Below are 25,334 nucleotides of genomic sequence, written 5' to 3' on the forward strand. Positions count from 1 at the left end.
TGGTCAGGGGAAATCATTGGAACATGCATGTAGTGATGAGCACTTTGTGGGCTCTTAGCACTTACAAGAAGCTAACACAAATGATGCTAGATCTATAAACTGGTGCTAAATTGTTGGTATACAGGAATTAAATTTTTTTGAATTACATTTTTAAAATATCACCAAATGTGCATTTATAAATTATGCTTGGCAGACATTTCGCTTGTGCCCTGCTTTAAACTGATGGACACATTTACATTATTTCTTATTTAGGTTGTCAATTTGGGTACTCTGTTTACATCCAATTTTGTTCCTAGAATTAAAAAGATCACGGCTGGTGGAAGAGCATTTTCTTACAAAGCTACACAACTTTGGAATAATCTTCCTGCCTCTGTTCGGGATTCGGACACAGTCTCAATATTTAAGTCTAGACTGAAAACATATTTATTTACCCAGGCTTTTGATTAGTTTTTCCAGACTAGGGGTGTGTGGCTCCGGAGATCTGGAGAAACTGGAGATCTGGGGTCTGGTGCGCGCATGTTTTGTCAGATTTGCTGCCGCTGCATGTTGGCTTCTGGCTGCGTCCAGCTTCTGGACTCTGGGGCCGGAGCTGTCCACCCTGAATATAGACAAAGGCTCAGAGCTTGGGGGTTCTTGGTCATAGAAACTTGTGGTGATCAAGGATGTTGGGTTGCTGTCGTTCTGCCTCTCTTGTCCGATCACTCAGGTTTGATGATGGTGGGGGAGGTGGGCATTGATGTCCTTTTAACTACAGTTTCTGTTGTTTTATCCCGAGGTGGTTCTGATGGAAACCTGTTTACCCACCTGAGGTTAAGGAATGAAGTCGAGACTGCCGTGCCAACAATGCTGCTCCTGCCAGATGTGACGGAAACCTGGTGTGTTTGCACCAAGAATGTCAAGAACTCACTACAGACTTTATTACAGACTGGACTGAATAATAACTCCAATTATTTTTGCTAGTTATAACTTTTAGTTCATTTTAATTTGTTTTGTGTATGATATTGTGTAAATCCTATTTATTCAAATTATCCTCCAGGAATAAGAAGGATGGGTCCCTGCTGAGTCTGGTTTCTCTCAAGGTTTCTTCCTGTAATTTTAGGGAGTTTTTCCTTGCCACTGTCGCCCTCGGCTTGCTCAACAGGGGTTTTGGTCTGTTGATCCTGGATTCTGTAAAGTTTCTTTGAAACAATGTCTATTGTAAAAAGTGCTATATAAATAAAGTTGACTTGACTTGACTTGACATCCATTTAAGGCTATATTTACCAGTAGGCTGGTTTGTAATATAAATACATTGTAGATCAAACAAAATTACCTAAAACATTACAGTAGGTACACTATTTTATGCTAACATATATTATTTTTTTAGCTTTGGCTTGTAAGAAGTTAATTATCTTTATATTAATATTGAATTCAAACACAATCAATTATTATTACTTACTTAGATGTATCAACTGGACCTGAGGCTTAGCCTTTGCTGCATTATTGTCTCTTATTGGTTTAATTTTGACCAGTAATATAAGCTATTTTACTTATAATACCTTTAAGCAAGATTTGGATTGTTGTTTGGGAAGTGGAAAACAATAAATAACATTGTTCGCCAAGGAATTTGTTTTAATGACCTTCACACAATACTCAATTATGAAGGTCAACTGTATGGACCAGTACTATGTATCACAACATTACCACAAGTAAATCTTGGGGTTTATAATTGGCAGAGTGTTTGTTAGAAAAAAAAAACTAAACAAGTAGACCTTTGGGTCCAAATACAGTTTACAGATTATTTTTAGGTTCATGTTTTCCTGTTTTGAGCACCTGTGTTTCAAACAGCAATTTATCTATTTGCCATTTTCAAACTTGACTTATTAAACAAGAAATTAATTAAACAATTTGAACTGATAATATTAACTGATTAATTTAACAAAAATAATGTACTTGAGATCTTTTTCTAGTGTTTACCAGCAGTGGTTCAATTGCTGTCATCAGACTGACAAATCTGTTAATTTTTTGAGTCATTTTGTTCTTTCTGTGTTTGTGTGGATTTCCTCCAAGTACTCTGTATTAAATTCTCATGTCTGGTTATGCCTTTGTGGAGTTTGTCTTATTCCTTTTATTTTGCTTTCATTTTGCTTTCCTTTCCGTTACTACATTTTTTCCTACCTCCTAAACACATGGTAATTATAAGTGACCTTAAGTTTAAATTAATAGGTAAAATTGTGATCTAATTCTAACAACCACCACTATCAACTGAAGCCAGACGGCACTATTATTTAGCTTCAATATTACTCTGACCTCAAACACATGTGCAGGTAGTGAACACCTAGCGCTGACTTATGAATGTCATTGAGTTAAAACCTGGGTGGGTTGCTTAAGGTGATTCTGCTACATGCATGTTAAAGGTCAGAGTCACCTTGCAGATATTAGAGAGCATGAGTGTTTTACGCCTCCGTTCTTCTTTGAGCATGCTTGAAACTTTTTCTAAGAATGCATGCTGCTGTGTTTGTGTGTTATTCTCTCTCGTAATATACAGGTAGAAGGTAAGTCACCAGGACTACGGTAACCCTGCTTGTGTCATGTGATCTCAGCAAAGGAGAACGAGTCTCCTGGGGGTTTCAAGAGTGAGTATCAAGTATGGTTTAGAATTAACACAGGAGAGGTACGCAAAATACGTTTATATATGACCATGTGGTTTACAGATCACATAAGAATATTGTATATTGGTGCATAAAATAGGGTGGAATAGTTGGATTACTTCATGGAGGCTCCTCCTTCAGTGAATTTTGACCCAGGAAACTGTGTCTTCATCTACCAGCTGGCGGCCCTGTTGTTCCTAAGGCAACCCACAAGTTTACCCTGCTTGGTCTTATAAAAATAACAGATGAGGTAGGAACAGAGGGGTGATCACATATCTTGACAGGTAGGCTTTTTCCAGTGCTTTTCTTATTATATGTCATGTGATATAATTTATTACGATAATGTTTAAAAGAGACATAAAGCTTCATGTAACAACATTTATAAAGGAAAATAGTCCAGGATGGGGGTTTACGGTGCATTAGTATGCCAGACAAAACACATTCTGTATCAGTTTCTGAAGTTTTTTAGTTTTTTGTTTTGATAAGCAAGTTTTATCTTATAGGCTATTATTGCAATAACATATTACTAATTAATAAAATATAAATACTGGATGACAGGTAGTGTTACTGATGCACAGTTCCAGGATCCAATAGTTCTTACTATTTAGTATTTTTACCCTGTGTGAAGTTTGTCATGGTTTCTCTGTGTCTCCAAAGTACCTTGGTTGCTTCTGCATACTAGAAATATGCTAGTAGGTGAAATGACTGAGTTTGTTTGTCTGTTTATTAGGATTTTAACAGGCACGTGCACAGATAGACCCCTAGTGGTGCTCAAGCACCTGCCCTTTTGCCCTGGATGAGAAAAGTGCCCTTTCTGCTGGAGCCCAATTTTTTTTCTACATTCATTAATATTTTAAAATAAAAATTACCCTCTCTGTCATCAATTCCCCCCAAAATTGTTTTGATATCTGACGGGCATTTATTTGAGTTCTTGTGAGAATTCTGCCCCAATCTGATCCCCGCCTTGGCCCTCCCTCCTCCTCCTCCGGTTAGCAATCATGCAGTGCTGAGTACCAGGCCAAACCGCTGCTACACACTTCTCCTCTGACCCGCAGCATCAGACAGACAGGTAATGACAGTGTTTCATACAAAGAGCATCCATGCATAATGCATAGCCTACACGTTTTGTACTCATGAGTCATGAAATACGTAATTTCAAAGCCTTATCCAGCTGTTTACTGACGTTTGTCATGTTTAATGAAGGAAGAGGGGGAAAAACTACAGCAGACAGACAGACAGACAGAGAATTTAAATTAAGTTTTACAAATTAGACAAGTTCACTAGTTTTGTTTCATTTAAAATCTTACTTATTTTGATGTGAAAGCCTGAAGAAGAAAAAAGCATGAACACAAACATTTTGCAGGAGAATTTCTTGTGTGTTGAAAATAGATACAAACATACAATATTTTATAATTACAGCATCCTGGCCAAAATGCTGTGTAGGAAAAGTCACCTTTAGTCAAGGAGTTATTTTCATGCAAGCATTTATACGTACTTTAACAGTTGAGGTTTACAAATGAGGAATAATTTTGCTAGGTAATTAACATTACAAACTAATATATGTAGAAGGCTAAATATAATGCTCTATGATATAGTACAGCATACAAAAAATGATGAATAAATAGGAAAATGTTATTTAGTTGTCTATTTGATTTTATTGGCATAAAAATAGGCCCATCGTTAACATTAACTACCCAAAGTGGGTTTCTGATTTGAAATCAAAGGTAGGTCTTAAGTTGAGCTACATGACAGTCTGGTGAGGTAAATTGATACTAGTAATGGTATATTATTAGTTGGATGCTTCAACTCTGTCAGAAAACAGTAAAATGATGTATACTGTGTTCTCCCCTTTATGGAGATTCAGTAAGTCACTCTTGAAAGGTTACAAAAGCAGAAAGAAAAGGAACTACAGCAAGCATCTCAGGGTAGCAGCTCTCTTTTATCCTGGATTAAGCCATCTAAAGCAAATGAGGGAGATGTATCAGTATCAGTTGTTTGGTTATTAAAAAAAATTTAGTATCTCCAATTCATCTCACTTGCATGTCTTTGGACTGTGGGAGGAAACCGGAGCTCCAGGAGTAAACCCACGCAGACACGGGGAGAACATGCAAACTCCACACAGAAAGGACCCGGACCACCCAATGACTGAGTAAATGTATTAATGAGTGAATGTGTGGCAATGGATTAGTGCCCTGTATTCTCGTATACGTTTATTGCAGTCAGTGTTCACAGAGTAGGCTTTGGACCCCCCTTAACCCTGAGTGGGGTAAGGCTTTAACTAAAATTGAGTGCATAAATTAATACTGGTGGCTCAGCAGATACTGTGGGTGCTGCACAGTTCCGGCGAGTCCTGCCAGTTGACAGTGCCTAGAACCAGAACTAAACACATTGAAGCAACATTTAGCCACTACGGTGCCATCAGCTGGAATAAAGTTACTGAATCTGTGAGATGTGCTCAGAATGTAAACGTTTTTAAAAACAGACTGAAAACCAGTTCAACTGGGCCTTTCATTGAAATTAAACATTTTATCCTGCACTTTATATAATTTTATTCTTAATTTTAATTTAAATCTGTTATTTCTAATTTACTCTTTTAATTTAATTAATTTAATTTACTTTCTTAATTTTAATGTATGTTTAATTTTTACCTCCTATTTTTAATAACTTTTACTTTTACACTGTTTTACCTGTTTTTAATCATGTAAACTCTTTGAATTGCCTTTGTGTATGAAATAAATACATTTGCTTTGCCTGGCTTTCTTTACCTGGTATTTTATTTTTTGCCCACCTTCCAAAAACAAGGCAGTAGGTGAATTACTGCAGTGGTCCCCAACCACCGGGCTGCGGACCGGTACCGGTCCGTGGGTCATTTATTCTCGAGCCGCACAGAAAGAATAAATAATTAGAGATCACTATATCAGCAATAAAAACACTGCTTCCATTTCCAACACACTGGTGTTTATCGTCTCATATCACCCCCAGGTGGAAGCAGTGTCTTGTTCCAGCAAAAAAAGTTCATTTGTGAGCAGTATAGTTATTCTATTTTAAATCCTCCCGCCCCGCCGGTCTGTAAAATTATATCTTATATGAAATTGGTCCGTGGTGCAAAAAAGGTTGAAGACTGTTGAATTAGGGCATTAAATGAGCATCTGTGTATGTACATTTTTGCCATTTAGTTGACATTTTTATTCAAAGAGAATAGTGTGACAGTATACAGTCTGAGCAATTAAGGGTTAAGAACCTTGCTCAAGAGCCCAACAGCAGCAACGTGGCAGTGAAGGGGCTTGAACCAGTAACCTTTTGATTACTAGTCCAGTACCTTAACCACTATTCTTCAACATCTATGTTATGAATGACTGAGTGTATGTGACCCTGTGACAGACTAGTGCACTGTCTCGGGTGCATTTATAACTTGGGATCAAAATGTCCTAGATAAGCTCCACATTCACCACCACCTTTACGATGATAAATTTATTGAAAATAAATGATTTGATGTCATTTGACTAACACCTATATATTTTTTACAGCTCTTGTATACATGTTTATACAAGTGTTTTAATCACATCTGTTTGTGCATCTAACAGCATGGGGTATGATGTGGAGCGCTTTGTGGGCTACGTGAACGAGGGTTTGTTATGCTGCGTGTGTCGGGATGTGTTGGAGGATCCTCTGCAGGCTCCATGTGAGCATGCCTTTTGCAGCACCTGCATCCAAGGTTGGCTAGTGCACCACCACAACTGCCCTGAGGATCGACTGCCCCTCGACATCACAAACCTGCGCCCACTTTATAGGTAAATTAACAACAGTTAACTTAATCACAGTTACCAGTTAACTTGCTAGACGTTAAAGCTTAGTATTCATGTACACATACTTGCTTCTTTAAAAATGTTTGACACCAGCACTAATCTACACATTTTACTAGCTACAAAAATAAGCATGTCCTGTGACCCCTTTTATTCTTTTAAATATATTCTGAAGCAAAGCATATATGTAAGAAACATTTTTAAATTATAGAGGCTAAATGCGTTTTGGCTACAGCACTATGAGGTGAAAATTTTGAATGTTTGCTCAATAATAATAATAATAATAATAATAATGATAATAGGTTAATAATAGTAATTCTAAACTCAAACAGCACAGTGGCTTGGTGGGGTCACCTCACAGCAAGAAGGTCCTGGGTTCGATTTCTAGGTGGAGCAGTCCAGGTCCTTCCTGTGTGAAGTTAGCATGTTCTCCCCATGTCCACGCGAGTTTCCTCCGGGAGAACCCACTGCGACCCTGAGTTGGATAAAGCAGTGGTAAAACTCCTCCTGGATGGGTAATTCGGTGAACAGCACTGTAGCCTCACAGTAAAAAGGTACTGGGTTCGATTCTCAGGTAGAGCGGTCTGGGTCCTTTTTGCATGGAGTTTGTATGCTCTCCCCATGTCTGTGTGGGTTTCCTTCATGTGCTCTGGTTTCCTCCCACAGTCCAAACAGATGCAGTCAGATTAATTGGAGATAATAAAGTCCCAACCCCTGATTTCAACCATATTAAATACTATTAGTAAAAATTTACATTAAACACATTAAACCCCAAATATGCAAATAAGTAAAACCACAGAATGAACTTTTGTGATAAAACAGGCTCAGAAGGGGAACTTATCTGTCCTTGGGTGACACAATTACAGCTTATTATTAAATTGTTAATCAGGATAATTGTATTTAAAATGGTACACTAGATTAGATTCAACTTCATTGTCATTGTGTAGAACACAAGTACAGAGCCAATAAAATGCAGTAGCATCTAACCAAAAGTGCAAGATAGAGATCTTTTACATATATTAAAATAAAAGTGCAAACGTGACCAAAATAAATGAAACTGAGGAGACAGTTATGTACAAAAATAGTAAACAGATATTGTTGATTGTGCAGTGTATATAAATGGTATATATTTACAGACTAAGTGATGAAAAGTGACAGAGTGACTAAAATGCACAGACATATTTTGGTAACGAATTAGTACAAATAAAATAGAGTATGTAAGTATAACAGATATATACTGTGACGCCGGGGCATTGAGTGAGCTGCCCTTGGCAGTACACTCAGTGGTTTAGGACATACACGCATTCATACACACATACATTCATACAACAGACAAACATATAAGCTACCTATCCAGCTCTCACCGCAGCCACCCAGTCTCCTACACTGGGATACACGCTGACGGTAAGCCTGGATACCACGGCCGCAAGGCTTTCTGGGTATAGCCCTTGCCGGCTCCTCCCACTGACGCTACAATACATTATTGTTTGTACTGGTGTAAATGGTGCAATAGTGCAGTGTGCAAAAATTAATGTGCAAATTTGCAAATATACATTTACATTTTCGGCATTTAGCAGACGCTTTTATCCAAAGCAACTTACAGTACTGTGACAGTATACTATCTAAGCAATTGAGGGTTAAGGGTCTTGCTCAAGGGCCCAACAGCAGCAACCAGCAGTGGTGGGGCTTGAACCAGCAACCAGAAACCTTCTGTTTACTAGTCCAGTACCTTAACCACTAATTTACAAATGAAATTGATATTTTTCTTCACTAGGTATACCACTTGTACTAAATCACACCCAAAAACCCAACCCTAACTAGACAGTTAGTAAAAATCTAAGAAGTTTAGTACAGAGATGTTCACAAGTCACAAAATACAAGTCACGAGTCTTTAGGCTAGAGTCAGAGTCAAGTCACGAGTCTTTAGGCTAGAGTCCGAGTCCAGTCAAGAGTCAATATAATATACACAAAACATATATTGGAAGTGTAACATAGAAATAAACAAAATCTGTAAGTTCAGATAAAAACAACAACAGATTAGCAACTGTTTTTTGCCCTTTTAATTTCTTAGGTACCAGTTAAAAGCTTAAACTGATACGTTTTGTTTTCATTGCAAAACAAAGGCGCGCAATAAATCAGGCACAGCGGCCAAAATCCAAAACACAGCAAAAAAAATCCATAACCACTGCTTAACTTAACTTCTGTACTTCCAGATGCTACTAAATTTATAACCGTGTGTCCCATTAGGAATATAATTCGTTACTTTGTAAATGTCCTCCAAACTTTTCCCGGTTGTGAAGTAAAACACAAACTCGTTTGAAAGCCAATCAAGCGTTTTACTGACACATCATCTGTGTGATGCTGGAAACTAAATAAATACAAATAACAGCATTTCTTACTAACAGTTAAAATCAGGTCTGATTGGTTCAGAAAGCGGTTCTTCCAACCATTAGCACCAATTCTGTAGGAGCGGTTCATTCACACCAGCTGTTCCAGTGAAGTGCACTACGTAGGGTATTTCAGCATTTTAAGTGAGATTTCAATCCAAAGGAGGGAGTAAGGAGTGACGCTTCATCACTACACCGGAAGCTGGCTGGAACATTTACCCATTGCGTGCGTTGCGGGTTAAAATGGCTGGATAGCAGTAAATGACACTATCAGAATGATGTCAGATCATATACAGTATATATATATATATAATTGTCACACGTAAATAATGTTAACACATGCTGCTGACATTTGTTGTCTACAAGTCATTTTTTGCGAGTCACGAGTTGGTTCAGTATACCATTTGATAGTCCAGAACTCTAACCCATAAGTCTCAATGCATTGTTTGTGTACTATTTATTTTAAGGGAAGTATATTTTTATATTTATTAAATGAATCATAAAGTATTTAGTCTTCTTTTTCATGAGAACAAATGTATTACAGATGACTCTCAGTTTGTAATCACTGTTGGATTATTGGATGGGTAGAAAGTAAGTTGACCGTGTGTGTGTGTGTGTGCCTTGTATTACAAATATTTTCGTGTGTTACAGGTACATGCGGAATGACTTAGCTAGACTTCAAGTGAGGTGTGTGTACCACTCACAAGGTTGTGAGGTTATATGTGCACTGGAGTCCATACATCGACATGAACAGCAGTGTGACTTCGCTCTGTCTACCTGTAGCAATGCTGGTACATACACACAACACATACAAAAGTCAGGCAGATAAGAATAAAACATACACGGCTCAATATTTTATGACAGCTTAGTAATGGGCTACTGTTGCTCAATGATACATGCACCAGCACACACACACAGACACACAGTGACAGTGTAACAGAGGTGAATGCAAACTAGAGCTGTAACTACCAGAGCAAAATTCAGTTTAATTATTTATAAAAAGGCCTCCTGGACAGCCTGTGAAGCAGAGCATGTAGTTTAGCCAGGGAGCAAATGTCTCAGTTTTGTGTGTATGTGGAAATTTGTGTTTATCCAAAATTACTTTTTAAATCACTCACTCATTCATTGACTGTTTCACCAACACTTTATCCTGGTCAGGGTTGCAGTGTGTCTGGTTCATTGGGCGAAAGGCAGGTAACAGATCTCCATTCCATCACAATTCAGACATATACACACACACACACACATACACACACATTCACACACAACACACACACATTTAGGGCAATTTCTAGTATCTCCAATTAGCCTGACTGCATGTATTTGGACTGTGGAAAGAAACCAGAGCAGCCATAGAAAAGCCACACAGACACAGGAGAACATGCACAGTAAAGACCCCAGCCGGTAATGTTCTAGACACCAAACTCCACTAGAGTTCCTCCACACCAAACTTAAAACCTGACGTCTTTATATACCTCATTTTGTCCACAGGGGCACCGTCATGCTGGAACAGAAAATAGCCTTTCTTAAATTGTAGCCAAAAAGCATAGTTTTTTTCATGTAATTGGTTTAATACAGCAATGGATGTTGCTGAGACCTCTACAATATTCAGAAATTATTCAGACCTTTGATTTTTTACACATGGTTTTGGATTTAATTTAAGCTTGACGTAATTAGCCGCTCAGGTGGCGCAGCTGTAAAGTACGCTAGCGCACCAGAGTTGGGGTTTCGAATACATCATATCGTATCTCAGCTCTGCATTCCGACTGGGTTGGGCGGCAGCATGAACAATGATTGGCTGTTGTTCAGGGTTAGGGGTAAAAAGTCGGATTATAGTTCCTCATAACTGGTGCGACTGCGGCCCCTGCTGGCTGACTGATGGCGCCTGCACAGGGCTGAGGAATAATGCTGATGGGGGTGTGGCCCTCCATACACAGTGCCCGTCGGTGTATGAACTCGACTCGAGCAGGTGAAAAATGCAGTCTGTACTGACTGTACGTGCCGGAGGGGGCGTATGTCAGTTGAGAAGCGTCCTCAGTCAGCGGTGAATGGTTGAATCAGTATAGAGGACGCACTCAGGGTAATTGGACACGACTAGATTAGGGGAGAAAATTGGGGGGGAAAAGTGGGAAAAATTATGAAAATTTTTTTTTTTTTTAAAAGCTTGACATAATTAATTGGCCCATTTGCCATGAACATTAGCTAAAAATTCTGCCTTGCAGTTTATGGCCCGTAGAGGGGGCATGGTGGCGCAGATGATGTGTCTGTCCCTCTGAACTAACAGTCATCTGTGCCTTGTTAAGCATTCATTTATTTTAAGTGGAAGTGTTTCTTTTTATCACAGTTCCACTGTTGGCAACTTGATTTGTCGGGCTTGATTCAGTACATTTTTCCACCAGTGCAGATGCCAGCACTCTATTCCTTGAAACCCAGCAGGCATTATGCCACTTTTCTTCCATCATGACAGAACCGCCTTACATGAGCAAACTGCTCCAAACAGCCCTTTCTAGAGCATGCTTTGTGTGGGTTGCACCAGTTGGTGTGGCAGGGTACCATTTTGTTACAATTGGAACCGATTGGACAGTTTGCAAAGGCACATAACTGGGTCTATAATTTATACTGCATTGTTAGGACAAAAACCAAGCCATGAAATCCAAGAAACTGTCTGTAGATCTCTGCAATCAAATTGTAGCAAGGCAAGGACATAAAACAAAATTCAAGAGTCCCAAGGCAACAGTGACCCCAATAATTTTTAAACTAAAGAGGTTGCTTGGCACAACCTTAACCATTCCCAAAGTTGGTCATCCTGCCAATCTATGCATCAAGACAAGAAGGGCCTTGGCCAGGAAGGCCAGAAAGAACCCAACAGGGGCTCTAAAAGAGCTCCATTAGTCCTGTGTAGTGATGGGAAAACCTGTTGGATGGACAACCATCTCTGCGTCATTTCATAAATCAGGCCTTCACAGCATAGTGGAAAAGCAGAAGATATTGTTGAGTAAAGGCATATACTACCCCATTTCAAACCTGGTAAAAGGCATGTAAAAGATTCTGGCAACATGAGGTAAAAGATTCTTCAGTTTGATGAGATGAAAATGAAATTTTACATCTATCCAGTCATACAGTATAAATCTATTTTAAAATACCTATAGCCTAAATTACCTATAACCTACATATGATTACTTAAATGTGGTAGGTCTATGTGTGTAGGTCTATGTGTGTGTTTAACTGGCCTAATGATAACATTTTAGAGATGCTTTTATTCCTTGCTCAGGGGCCCAACAGTGGCAACTTGGCAGTGGTTAAACCGCTTGAACCACTAACCTACTGATTACTAGTCCAATGCCTCAACCACTGAGCTAACACTACCGTTACAGCATGTTTATTCTGACCATTCTTTTCCACAGGTTGTCCAGTACAGGTGTCTCAGAATTTTCTGGAAGCGCACCTGTGTGTGTGCGAGTACCGCCGCAGAATGTGTACAAACGGCTGTGGACACACGGTAACAAAAGCAGACGAGGCTCAGCACAACTGCATCTCTGAACTGCGAGCTGAACTGGACATGCTGAGGTAGCTTCCTAAAAATTAAATTGTAATGTTATTTTAATTTAAGGTTAGAGCAAGCATGTGTGTGTTTGTAGGGTCGAGCTGGATTGTAAGGTTGAGGAGGTCAGACGTGAGATGGAATCACGGCTGGATTCTCAGAGAAGACACATGGTGCAGAAAGAGAATCAACTAAAGAGCGAAGTGGATGAACTTAAGGTATAACATGCATGCGTGTGAGGAGTGTGTAACAGAGTAACATGTGTCCTATTAAATGTTATTGGAGTTCTAGTAAAATCTAGTACATTAAAATTTGATAATGATTTCTTTCAGCTTCTCCGGTTGGGGGTCACCTGAGCAGACCGTTTGTTTGAATATTTGATTTGGCACATCTATTTTTTTATATCTGTTTATCTGGGCCTGGGATCAGCACTATGGGTGCACTAATTTGTCCCTGCCTTTTCTGAATGTCAAGATTCCCATAACACTGTGCCCCTTTTGTATTTGTGAGCACAGCCTGGGATTCAACCCCTGGAACGCAGCATCCAGAAGCATGGCTCTTACCATTATGCCTCATACACTAAAATTGAATGAAACTTTAGCACTAATATTATTTATCAATATCTCATCCAAAATATAAAACAAATTATATTTTAATTTCTTTCCACTATTGTAGAAAAAAACGTTAAAAAAAAGTTTAAATGAAATCCTTTAAAAAAGACTTGATTCTTTAGGTACTTAGCAATGAAATTTAGCAACTGTCTTGTGTAGCACCGTCTATTCCTGTCTAGAAAAGAATGCCTTAATTTGTCATATATACACCGATCAGCCATAACTTTTAAACCACCTCCTTTCACCCTGCTTTCACCCTGTTCTTCAATGGTCAGGACCACCACAGAGTAGATATTATTTAGGTGGTGGATCATTCTCAGCACTGCAGTGACACTGACATGGTGGTGGTGTGATCCACTGATCCACTCATACCAGCACAACACACACTAACACACCACCACCATGTCAGTGTCACTGCAGTGCTGAGAATGATCCACCACCTAAATAATACCTGCTCTGTAGTGGTCCTGTGGGGGTCCTGACCATTGAAGAACATGATGAAAGCAGACTAACAAAGCATGTAGAGAAACAGATGGACTACAGTCAGTAATTGTAGAACTACAAAGTGCTTCTATATGGTAAGTGGAGCTGATAAAATGGACAGTGTGTGTAGAAACAAGAAGGTGGTTTTAATGTTATGGCTGATCGGTGTACATGCTGCTACTTAATAATCAATCTAACGTGACTTTTCTAATTTGTGTTCAGGCTCAGATGTCCCACCTGATGTCCGATGTGTGTGTATTACTGGGAGCAGAGCGAGCTCGCAGACAGGAACTGGAGAGGGCCGAACTTGAGAAAGCAGAGCTTCTAGAACAGCTGAAAAAGGACGGGCTTAGGCCAACGTCAGCCAATCAGCCTGCAACATTTCCAGCTGAGGGTTATCGCAAGCATAGCCCACACGGTCTTACTTTGGACTACCTTAAGAAGAAGAGCAAAGAGGTTACGGTCATTTAAAAAGCTTTGTAGTGCTAACTTCTGACAAGCTGCTGTTTAACGCTGCAGATAATTCAAAATTTCCTGTAGGTACAAATACTTCTAAAATCTTAAATGCTCATTATCAAGGCTGTTTACAATTTTATACATTTCTGATCATTTTTCAATCTATGGTTATATGTCATATGTCCCTCTTAATTTTTTGTCCTCTAACACTGCCATAATAAAATACTACACCAACCAGAATGCATTTCTTTGGTGAAAAATGTTTTGGACCCTTGACCATAAGCTTGGTGGACATCCATTTAAAAAACAAATGATATTCAAAAAGACTAATCTCTATGTGATCTTTTCAGCTATAACAACAGCCACTCTACTGAGAAGGTTTCCCACCAGACTAAAGCATATCTGTGAGAATTTGTGCCTATTTAGTGGAAGAGTATTTGTATGATTGGGCACTAATGTTGGTCAAGAAAGCCTCAACTGATGTTTCAGTTCATGGTCAGGTCTCTGCAGGCCACTGGAGTTTCTTTTAATCAAGATTTTCTTCATGTCTGTATAGAGCTTGCTTTGTGCACAGTGATACTGGAACAGGAAATTACCTTTCCGAAACTGTTATATACACCAATCAGCCATAACATTAAAACCACCTCCTTGTTTCTACACTCACTGTCCATTTTATCAGCTCCACTTACCATATAGAAGCAATTTGTAGTTTACAATTACTGACTGTAGTCCATCTGTTTCTCTGCATGCTTTGTTAGCCCCCTTTCACCCTGTTCTTCAATGGTCAGGACCCCCACAGAGCAGGTATTATTTGGGTGGTGGATCATTCTCAGCACTGCAGTGACACTGACATGGTGGTGGTGTGTTAGTGTGTGTTGTGCTGGTATGAGTGGATCAGACACAGCAGCGCTGATGGAGTTTTTAAACACCTCACTGTCACTGCTGGACTGAGAATAGTCCACCAACCAAAAATATCCAGCCAACAGCACCCTGTGACCACTGATGAAGGTCTAGAAGATGACCAACTCAAACAGCAGTAATAGATGAGCGATCGTCTCTGACTTTACTTCTACAAAGGTGGACCAACTAGGTAGGAGTGTCTAATAGAGTGGACAGTGAGTGGACACAGTATTTAAAAATTCCAACAGCGCTGCTGTGTCTGATCCACTCATACCAGCACAACACACACTAACACACCACCACCATGTCAGTGTCACTGCAGTGCTGAGAATGATCCACCACCTAAATAATACCTGCTCTGTGGTGGTCCTGACCATTGTAGAACAGGGTGAAAGCAGGCTAAAAAGCATGCAGAGAAACAGATGGAGTCAGTAATTGTAGAACTACAAAGTGCTTCTATATGGTAAGTGGAGCTGATAAAATGGACTGTAAGAGCAGAAACAAGTAAGTGGTTTTAATGTTATGGCTGATCAGTGTACTGCAAATTTGAAAGCATATAATTTCCTTTGTATAACTGATTCATTACACATTACACATAGCAATTGTTGTAGCTGAAACACAAATTCCAAAATTAAAGGGGTGTCGCAGTACTTTTGTCCATGTAGTTTAATTATTGGGTCAGCTCACATGTAAATAAATGCAGTCCACGTCCAGGTCTCAGGAGTTTGCATGCTTTTCCCATCTGTGTGGGTTTGCTCCAAGAGCTCCAGTTCCCCCCCCCCACAGTCCAAAGGCATGCAAGTGAGGTGAATTGGAGATACAAAATTGCAGGTGACTTGACAAAGGTTTGCCAAAGTAATCCCTTGCCCATGTGGTTATATCAGCTTTTGTTGAGTGGCGGTTCTTGATGCAGTGTCGTCTAAGGGATCAAAGATCACAAGCGTTCAGGTTAAGCTTGTTCCCTTGGCCTTTACGCACTGAAATCCCTCCTGATTCCTTGAATCGTTTAATGATAATATGCACTGTAGAGGGAGAAATATGCAAATTCCTTCTAATCTTTGTTTGAGGTACATTGTTTTTAAACATTTCAATCATTTTCTCACACATTTGTTGACAAACTGGAGATCCTCTGATCATCTTTACTCATCAAAGCCTCAGCCTCTCCTGGATGCTGCTTTTATACCAAACCATGATTACAATCACCTGTTTAAAATCGCATCATTATTTAGTTTTTTCACCTAATTACTAGCCCTAAATTGCCCTGTCCCAACTTTTTTTGGAATGTGTTGCAGGCCTGAAATGCAGGAATGGAGGTATATTAACAAATGAAATGAAGTTGAGCAGATAAAACATAAAATATCTCAGGTTCAAACTGTCTGCAATCAAATAAAAGTCAAAGTAAATGTAAGGAGCGCTGCATTTTTATTTTATTTGCATTTTCCATACTGTCCCAACTTTTTCTGATTTGGGGTTGTACTATCACTATATTTTAAGTCACGTCTGCTAAATGCCGAAAATGTAAATGATGTCTAATAGGACTTGTATAGAGTGTAAATTGGTGCTACACATCAAATATTTTAAAATGTAATAACATTAAACAAAGCCTGCTCATGAGACTGTAGCTCAGATTAAAATTATAATTATATAAGCAAATTTAAAACAAAAGCTGGATATTCACATGATTTTATTCAGTTTACAACAAAGAGCATCAAACACAAAACAAAATGCTGCGATGACACATCATCTACACATACTACAAGTCCATGTTGATTGGTCCTTTAGAGCCACATGGTTAAGTCTTTAGCGCGTGAACGACCGTACGTGACGGCCACGCCCACCTCCGCTTCCACTGCTGCTGAACTTGCCCTGACCACGTCCGCTATTGCTTACCCCTCCCCCTCCTACACCAAGTCCACCTGCACCTAGCCAGGATAGGCCAGTTCCTCTTCCTCGGGGTGCTCGGTCCCGTGGAGTCAATCGGTACGCACCTTAAAGGAAAACAAACAGGAGTAAATTACATTTTGCATTCTGATGCAACCCATGTGTAAATTGTCTGGTTCCTTTTAAGGTTTCTTCCTGTAATCTATAAGGGAGTTTTTCTTTGCCACTGTCACCCTTGGCTTGCTCAACAGGGGTTTTTGGTCTGTCGGTCCTGGATTTTGTAACGCTGCTTTGAGACAATATCTATTGTAAAAAGTGCTATACAAATAAATTTGACTTGACTAAAATGCATAATGCAACATAATATTCTTATTTCTTGAGACACAGTACCTTACCTATTCTTAACAGCATGTTGACTGACATTCGCTTTGATTTAATACAGAATTTTAAATTACAATTTTAATAGTTAATCTAAATTTTTAATTGGACTAAAAAACTGCTGACTATTTTAGAACTCTGGACCAAGCTTCTGTAAACATCTAGGAGTTCTGGTACGGCTAAATCACACTAGTCAAGCCAAGTCAAATGTATTTGTATAGCTCTTTTTACAATAGCCACTGTCAGGGCTGACAAACCAAAAATGCCTGTAGAGCAAACTGAAAGGAACAGTGGAGGGTAAAAACTCCCTTAAAGTTATAGTAAGAGGGGAGCCCAAATGGCGCAGGGAGATAATCTGCTAGCACACCAGCACTGAGATTCTGAGCTACCGGGTTTGACTCTCGGCTCTGCTACCGGTCGGCTGGGCACCCTCTAGCAGGCACAACTGGCTAATGCCTGCAGCAGACAAAATTGGCTTCCAGTCTGATGGGTGGGAAAGACCAGACTAAGGTGTGGGGTTATCAACGCTGTGTAAGGGTCGTGTTTGCCCAGGGTGCCTGGCTCTCCATGTGTGAAGCCAACCTCACACGCAAATCCACTGAAGAAAGGGTGAATAAGAAGGGATTGGAAGGACTGCACACACATCAGAAGGAGTATGTGTCAGGTGAATATACACCCTCCTTGGCTGCCGTCAGGGCATCCAGCAGGGGGATTTGCTATGCTAAACTGAAAGAAAAAAGTGCTAAAGTGAATCATATGTTGTCTGTTGTGCTGCCTAACGTGCTTTGATTTGGTATAGAATTTTAAACCAATAGTCATTTAAATATTTTAATTTATAACTGGACAATTGTTTTAAGACTCAGGACCACAATTTCGTAAACATAGGAGTTTTAGTACGGGTAATTCACAATAGTCAAGCCAAGTCAAATTTACATGTATAGCGCTTTTTACAATAGACATTGCCTCAAAACAACTTTAAAGCATCCAAAACCAAACTAAAACCCCTTGTAGAGGAAGCTGAGGGTGACAAAAGCAAGGAAAAACTCCCTTAAAATTACCGGAAGAAACCTTGAAAGGCACCCATCCTCCTTGGGTGGCTAAAAGGACAATTTAAATGAGACTGGCTAAAACACTGCTGAGATTCGAACCACAGGCGTCTACACAGACTTGATTGGCTATGTCTGAAGAGGGGGAGGGGGTAAAAGGGGTGTCCAAAAGGCCTATAGCCATTGGGACGTTCACTTTTCAGTGAGCTCTCAGAGTGGGTTCCAAGCTGAGATAAAAATAAGCAAGGTTGTGTTAAGAAGGGTATCAGGTGTAAAACTGTGCCAAATCAGGTATGCGGACCACTCCTAAATACAGTCGAGAGTTTTAGTATGTGTCAGTCAAAGCCGCATGAGAGTCTTGTAGTAATGCAAGCCTAGTACATGTTAGTCTAACTGTATCTAACAGAAATACATTGATAATCCATATAACCATACCTGTCGGTGGCTGCCTTGATGGCAACGGTCGAGCAAAGTTGCTTTGTGCTCCACGGGGTTCACTGTATGTTCCTCTGTGAGTGACAGCCGTCACTGGAGCGTTCCAGGTAGAGCCCCGTCCACCCTCACGTCGGGGATAGTTACCTTAAGTAGAAATAAAGAAATACACAAGTTACTAAACAGCAGCGATGACTTTTAACAGTGCCGTGGAAAATGCCACAATTCACGGCTTCAGATCTTTAAACTAAATTTAATTAAAGCCCATGACAAGCAGAGCGAACAAAAAATAGAGTTTTAAGGAATCATTCCATTAAAGGAAAAAAGTTAACCAACACCAGCCGTCCCAGTGTGAAAAAGTAATTGCCCCCTTAGTTATTCAATAAACCAAATTGAATTGATGACTGCGTTTAATCAGACTAAACACACAGACTTGGTTACTGCCAGTCATGTTGCATCTGATCATTACTTGTATGGCACATTTCCAGCAATGTAAAGTAGGCTGTGCAGGACAAAATATAGATTAGAAATCAAGTTGTTACTAAATGTCAGTTATGTCAGTTAGGTGAGGGATACAAAGCTAGATCTAAAGTTCAGGGCACCACATTGAGAATGCTTATCTCCCAATAAAGAAAACTTTTTAAAATAGTGAAAAATATTTCAGAAAGTGGTCAACTTAAGTTCCTAAAAGGAATCAATGGCTCAGTCAGTAAATAAAAACAGATAAACATCTTAAAAAGCTACAGGCATTGCTTGCCTAAGATAATGTCTGTAAAATAATTAATAAAAACTGTAAAATGTAAAAGTCATATAACATAGCAAAATGGCTTTTGCACTGGCTGTGCCATTGTTTCCTACAAAGTGTGGCACATTTGCCATTTTGGCTTGTGATTTTAGTGCTCGCTGCAGTACTTAAAGGTCATTCTGATTGAACTTTGATCCAGACTACTACTGACCTTTATAAAGCACCTACTATTAGGATTTTAACGTCATGTTTTACACACTTTGGTTACATTCAGGTAGTCAGTTACATCAGTTCATCAATTCAAGTTTTCATCAGTTCAAGTTTTTAATGTCAAACACAGTCAATTTTGTATCTCCAATTCACCTCACTTGCATGTTTTTGGACTGTGGGAGGAAAACGAAGCACCCAAAGGAAACCCACACAAACACAGGGAGAACATGCAAACTCCACACAGAAAACATCAAACCAACAGTCGAACAAAAAATTTTTGTAGTGTCATACAGTGTACAGTGGGTGTTCTATAATAGTTTCTTCCTTCAACAAAATACAGTAAACATGTATAAACGGTTTCCACGTGTCTAAATTGTAAAGCTCTTTAGAGTGACTGATATGCAAAAATAAAAAAGCAAGGTAGGCCAAATACTCTCACAGCACTGTATACATGTATGTTTACTATTATCAGCAGTGCTTACTGGCAAGCAGTCCGCTTTTGGGTGCAGGTGGAGTGAAGAAACGAGTGTGGCTTTGGAAGCCCCGCCCTCTGGTTCCTCCAGTAAACAGGCCTCTAGTGGTTGGCTTGGCTCCTCCACCTTTAGGAGGCCGTTTGGGCAGAGTCAAGCCAGCTGGCAGGCTGACTTCCTTAAACTCTGCAGCCAAGAAATCGTCCACGTGCATGGAGGGCGGCCGACTGGTGTTCTGCTTCCGCTGCCTGAAGATATCGTGCGGCCTGCCAAGCTGGTTGAAAGCGCCACGGCCACGTCCGCGAGGGGCCATCATGATGTGAGCACGTTTAGCTGGCTCGATGTAATCTGATTTGCCGCTGTTATGAGAAACGTACAGAAAACTCTGCATTAGCCACACAAGTTATCAAACTCATTTTGATGCAATGTTTTATGAAGTAATTAATGTAAATCTGAATAATAAACTCAAACAAACCGTATGTAACACGGTTACCCTATATAACCTGGCTCTGAGCACCCCCCCCCCCCCCCCCCCTCCCCCTTTTTCCCGGCTTACACTTTACATCAGTCAACGTGAATTGTCACAAAAAACTGTACCATGTATAAAGGGTCACACTATGCACTGTGTGAATCTTCCACCATTTGTGCTGGCATCTTAACATTTTGCATTTCTGTAGAAGCATCAAGGACAGATCCTATCTGGCCTCCAGATTTTCAGAACGATCAGGTACGTTGAGCGCCCAGGCAGCACTGGTCAGATTTGAACTTGAGACCTCATGCTGTCCACTGTGGTGGGTCAGCGTATTGGACCACTGCACCACACGAGCATCAAATAAGCACTTTTTATGATGTCTCTATACTTTATAGGGAAAATACCATCTCACATTAGGATTATTAGCAAGCTTTCATTCCACACAGGATATACAACACCTGTGTGTATTACTACTGATCATGTTGTAGCAACTCAGTTAAATTAGGAATATATAGACAGATTAATTCAGGTAACAAGGAGCTGTAAATGCAGTAAAAAAGAAAAGAAAAAGTGAGTGTAGATGGAGAACATCTCAACCATTTGAAATTTGCTAAAGCTTGAAAACTCCTGGTCAAATTTTTCTTAAATTCCTGCTTTTTATTTTCTAGGTAAAATTAAGGTTTCTACAGAAAACAAACTTCTAACAAAACAAACTTCTAACAAACCTGTCAGTCAATACAGCATATTGTTTTTAAGCTCACAGCTCAGTGGCACAGCCAAAAGAAAGCGGTTTTGTCAATCATGTGAAAAGCTTTGAAACACTGATGTAAAAAGCAGCCTTAGCATACATGGATATCAAAACAAAGAATAACCTAATTTTTCGAGGGATAATAATGGCAGTAGACAGTGGTCATTTATATTTAGGTGTGTGGACATGTTTGTTCAAGCATATGTATACCTGGAAGTGATGAAGGTCTCGTGTTTGTGCTTTCCCAGTTTTAAGCCCTTGGTAGGTTTACTGTGACCAGGTGAGGTAGGCTCACTCAGGTATGAACGTTCTATTTCAGCCTTAAGGTCTAGATCAGGACAGCACTGCTGCGCCAGAGCCACCAGGTCTACTTTCACCTGCAGCAAACAAACACGCCAACTTAATATCTTCAAATACAAAGCATAAAAATACATTAAAATATGATTTAAAAGAATTAAAAACATACTGTGCTTCTCACCATGTCCTGTTCTGTCTCCATGTCATCTGATTGGAATGGGGAATACCAGAGGGCCCTCAGCTGGTCGTCCAGAATATCAGACAGAACATATACAGTTCTTAAGGGAAAAAAAAAAATCTTTGATCAGATCGACTAATAAACAATAACGGTTGTTTTAAAATGACCGAAAAGTTGCTGCAGAAAGACACGATACAGCATGTAAGTGTAACTGAGTTACCTGTTGTTAAACTGTGTCTGGAGCGGTTCTGCAGAGGGTAGACTCGGCTCTGTTTCAGGTTCCGTTTGCCCCACAGTATCTCCAGTACTCTCCAAAATTTGACGGAATCCCACAACATTCTCCAGCAGAGTCTCCAATGAATCATCATCTTTAAAGAGCTCCTATAGTGTAGTCAGATGACATAAATAATATATAATAAAAATGATAAATAACACACAAACCACCAAACACAAACCAATTTAATATACACCAAGGATGCCAATTTTTACACATTTTTAACCAAAGAGCTGAGACTTGTACTCGGAAAAGATTAAAACCTCAGGAAAATGTTGACTGATTTTGGGAACAAATTGTAAACGCCAGGGCGCCGAGTTGGCACAGCAGTAAAACTCGCTAGTACAACAGAGCTCACATCTGTAAGATGTGAGCAAACTTCTAGTTTGAATCTCAGTTCTGACACCAATAGGACGAGAAAATGGAAAATGATTGGCTCATCTGAGGATGAAAATACCTATAGGGATTCCTCATAACTGCTGCAATTATTGACCTCCGACATATGCAAGACAGTCGACAGGTTTGTATAATTAACATTTAATTAAAAAAGTGTTATCATTAAATGTTTTTTTAAAAAATATTTTGTTTATGCATTCTCCCTTTTAGCGTGTCCAATTGCGTCATGCTTCCTCTCCACCAATGCCGATCCCCGCTCTGATTGAGGAGAACGAAGCTAACCCATGCCCCCTCTGACACGTGGGCAGCAGCTGTATGCATTTTGTCACCTACACTTTGACGAGTGCAATGCAGATCAGCACTGTGTACGGAGAGACACACCCTGACAGCACTCAGCCAACAGAGGTCGTAATTGCATTAGTTATGAGAGAGTCCCTATCCGGCTTTTAATTTCCCACCCCTATCTGAACAACAGGCCAATCGTCGTCCGTGTGGCTGCTCAGCCCAGCCGGATGCTCAGCCCAGATGTATTCGAGATCCCAGCTCTGGTTCCAGCGTGTGTTTTTACCGCTGCGCCACTTTTAATTAAAACCACATGTTTGATATAACTGCTACATGCATAATCATTTCTGAGGTTTTTTTTTTTATTAAATGCTCAACCATTTCTGCTCATTGTGTTCTGTACTACCCCAAAACTGTGATTATGCATGATTAAAGCTACACTTACAATAAGAGATATCAATACTTCATCATCTTATCACTTACAACTTAACTATTTCAGTACATAAAAAAGGCTTTGGACTTTTATATTGACTTGGCAATGCAATGAAATGAAAGACAGTGAAATACAAGACACTTAAGGGGGCTAAATACTTTTTCGAGTCGCTGTATTTGCCATTATAAACTCTCTGTAGATTAAAGCATTAAGTCAGTGTGTTGTGCAAGTACATGCAGTTCATACCGTGAGAAACATACAGAAAACTCTGCATTAGCCACACACAAGTTATCAAACTAATTTTAATGTGATATTTTATTAAGTAATTAATGTAAATCTGAATAATAAAATCAAACAAACCGTACGCAACACGGTGACCTTATATTACCTGGCTCTGGATGGAAGTCAATACAAATGAGCACTTTCTTTTTTCCTCCTTTTCTTTTTTAAAATATAGTCATTTCCAATTATTTCAATTCCTGGCTAAGAAGAGATGCAGACCAGCAGCTGCCCCCTTGAAATCTTCTGCCGTCTCCGGCTTACTCTTTACATCAGTCAACCATGGATTGTCACAAAAAACACAAAAAGCTCTACTGTGTATAAAGGGTCACACTATGCACTGTGTGAATCTTCCACCATTTGTGCTGGCATCTTAACATTTTGCATTTCTGTAGAAGCATCAAGGACAGATCCTATCTGACCTCCCAATTTTCAGAACGATCAGGTACATTGAGCGCCCAGGCAGCACTGGTCAGATTTGAACTTGAGACCTCATGCTCTCCACTGTGGTGGGTCAGCGTTTTGGACCACTGCACCACACGAGCATCAAATAAGCACTTTTTATGATGTCTCTATACTTTATAGGGAAAATACCATCTCACATTAGGATTATTAGCAAGCTTTCATTCCACACAGGATATACAACACCTGTGTGTATTACTACTGATCATGTTGTAGCGACTCAAATAAATTAGGAATATATAGACAGATTAATTCAGGTAACAAGGAGCTGTAAATGCAGTAAAAAAAGAAAAAGTGAGTGTAGATGGAGAACATCTCAACCATTTGAAATTTGCTAAAGCTTGAAAACTCCTGGTCAAATTTTTCTTAAATTCCTGCTTTTTTATTTTCTAGGTAAAATTAAGGTTTCTACAGAAAACAAACTTCTAAAAAAACCTCTGCAAATTTTAATGCCCAATTAGTGTTTACCTTAACCGTCATTCACCGGGCAGATTTACTGCTTTGACACTCACATTTTACAGTTTACCGCTGCACTTCAAGTTTAATGTGATACTTGTTTCACATTATCAAAGCACTGCCAATATGACGTCAAAATCGAAGCACAGGCATGGAGAAAGGGTGATCTTAGGCAATATCTCTGTTTTACAATACCTTTAACGACTGTACCCCACTTTAAATGGAACCACATAATTGTAAGAACAATACTACTTAGCGACTTGTAAACTGTACAATGCAGAGACCAGGACTGATAATCATACCTGGAATCATTTGAGGCTTCGCAACTTAAAAAAGCAACAAAGTTCATACCGTGATATGTTTCTCCAGCTCTGGAAGCGGGTGTTCAGTTGAATCATCTTTCCACTGAAGAAGCTGTTTCATTTCACTCACACTCAGAGCCAAAGAGCGGGATTCCATATCTTCCTCCTGTTACAGTGCAAACAGGCTCACGTTAACACACATCATTTTGCTTAAACCAGCTTATCATAGCTTAAAACCGCAGGAAGTAGGAAAGAGTTTGATTGTTTACCATCGAGTCACTGTTGAGGATTTGACGTAGAAAGTCCAGCAGGGCAGACAGCAGCTCAGCTGATTCTTTGTTAAAAGAGGTGATTTCTCGCCGCAGCAGTGATGACACAGCAGAACTGTGCTTCTTCAGTGAGCTACATTATACACATGAACACACACACAATACATCAGCATGATGGTACAGCAGATAGTGTGGACGCTACACGGGTCCAGGATCCTGAGAACCTGTTTTCAATCTACGGTCACTACAGTCTTCTGAGAAGCGTGGCGTGTTCTTCCCATTCCCGTTCTTGTTCCCCCCCGTTCATGACAGAACAGGTAGTTACTGGTTACACAAGATTCATCAGTTCAAGTCTTTAATGTCAAACACCGTCACTGACAATTTTGTATCTCCAATTCACCTCACTTGCACGTCTTTGGACTGTGAGAAACCGGAGCTCCTGGAAGAAACCCACGCAGTACTGTGAGGTGACAGTACTACCCACTGAGCCACTGTGCTCCCCCTCCCCACCTC

At 39.7% G+C, this 25,334-nt stretch overlaps 2 protein-coding genes across 4 annotated transcripts in view; one reads left to right on the forward strand and one right to left on the reverse strand.

Annotated features, from left to right (window-relative positions):
* Window positions 1–6,215: 6,215 nt before the first annotated feature.
* rnf41l (ring finger protein 41, like) lies at window positions 6,216–13,926 on the forward strand. The gene is made up of 5 exons (XM_062985210.1): window positions 6,216–6,421; window positions 9,472–9,611; window positions 12,225–12,387; window positions 12,459–12,579; window positions 13,678–13,926. Exons 1-5 carry the CDS (start codon window positions 6,216–6,218, stop codon window positions 13,924–13,926), a joined length of 879 nt encoding a protein of 292 aa, XP_062841280.1.
* Window positions 13,927–16,336: 2,410 nt separating this feature from the next.
* virma (vir like m6A methyltransferase associated) overlaps window positions 16,337–25,334 on the reverse strand; it is a 40,266-nt gene continuing 31,268 nt past the window's right edge. For 2 of the 3 annotated variants that reach the window (XM_062985698.1, XM_062985699.1), the window contains exons 16-23: window positions 24,822–24,954; window positions 24,602–24,718; window positions 21,889–22,049; window positions 21,672–21,768; window positions 21,404–21,570; window positions 19,986–20,332; window positions 18,552–18,695; window positions 16,337–16,799 (exon numbers count right to left, since the gene is read on the reverse strand). In XM_062985698.1, coding sequence (XP_062841768.1) covers window positions 16,612–16,799; window positions 18,552–18,695; window positions 19,986–20,332; window positions 21,404–21,570; window positions 21,672–21,768; window positions 21,889–22,049; window positions 24,602–24,718; window positions 24,822–24,954 — 1,354 coding nt within the window. In that variant the 3' untranslated portion in view covers window positions 16,337–16,611. Of the gene's footprint in view, window positions 16,800–18,551; window positions 18,696–19,985; window positions 20,333–21,403; window positions 21,571–21,659; window positions 21,769–21,888; window positions 22,050–24,601; window positions 24,719–24,821; window positions 24,955–25,334 lie in introns of all 3 variants that reach the window. The other variant, XM_062985697.1, reaches the window with a different exon arrangement.

This window comes from Trichomycterus rosablanca, chromosome 23 (genome assembly GCF_030014385.1).
Source record: "Trichomycterus rosablanca isolate fTriRos1 chromosome 23, fTriRos1.hap1, whole genome shotgun sequence".
Lineage (NCBI taxonomy): Eukaryota > Metazoa > Chordata > Actinopteri > Siluriformes > Trichomycteridae > Trichomycterus > Trichomycterus rosablanca.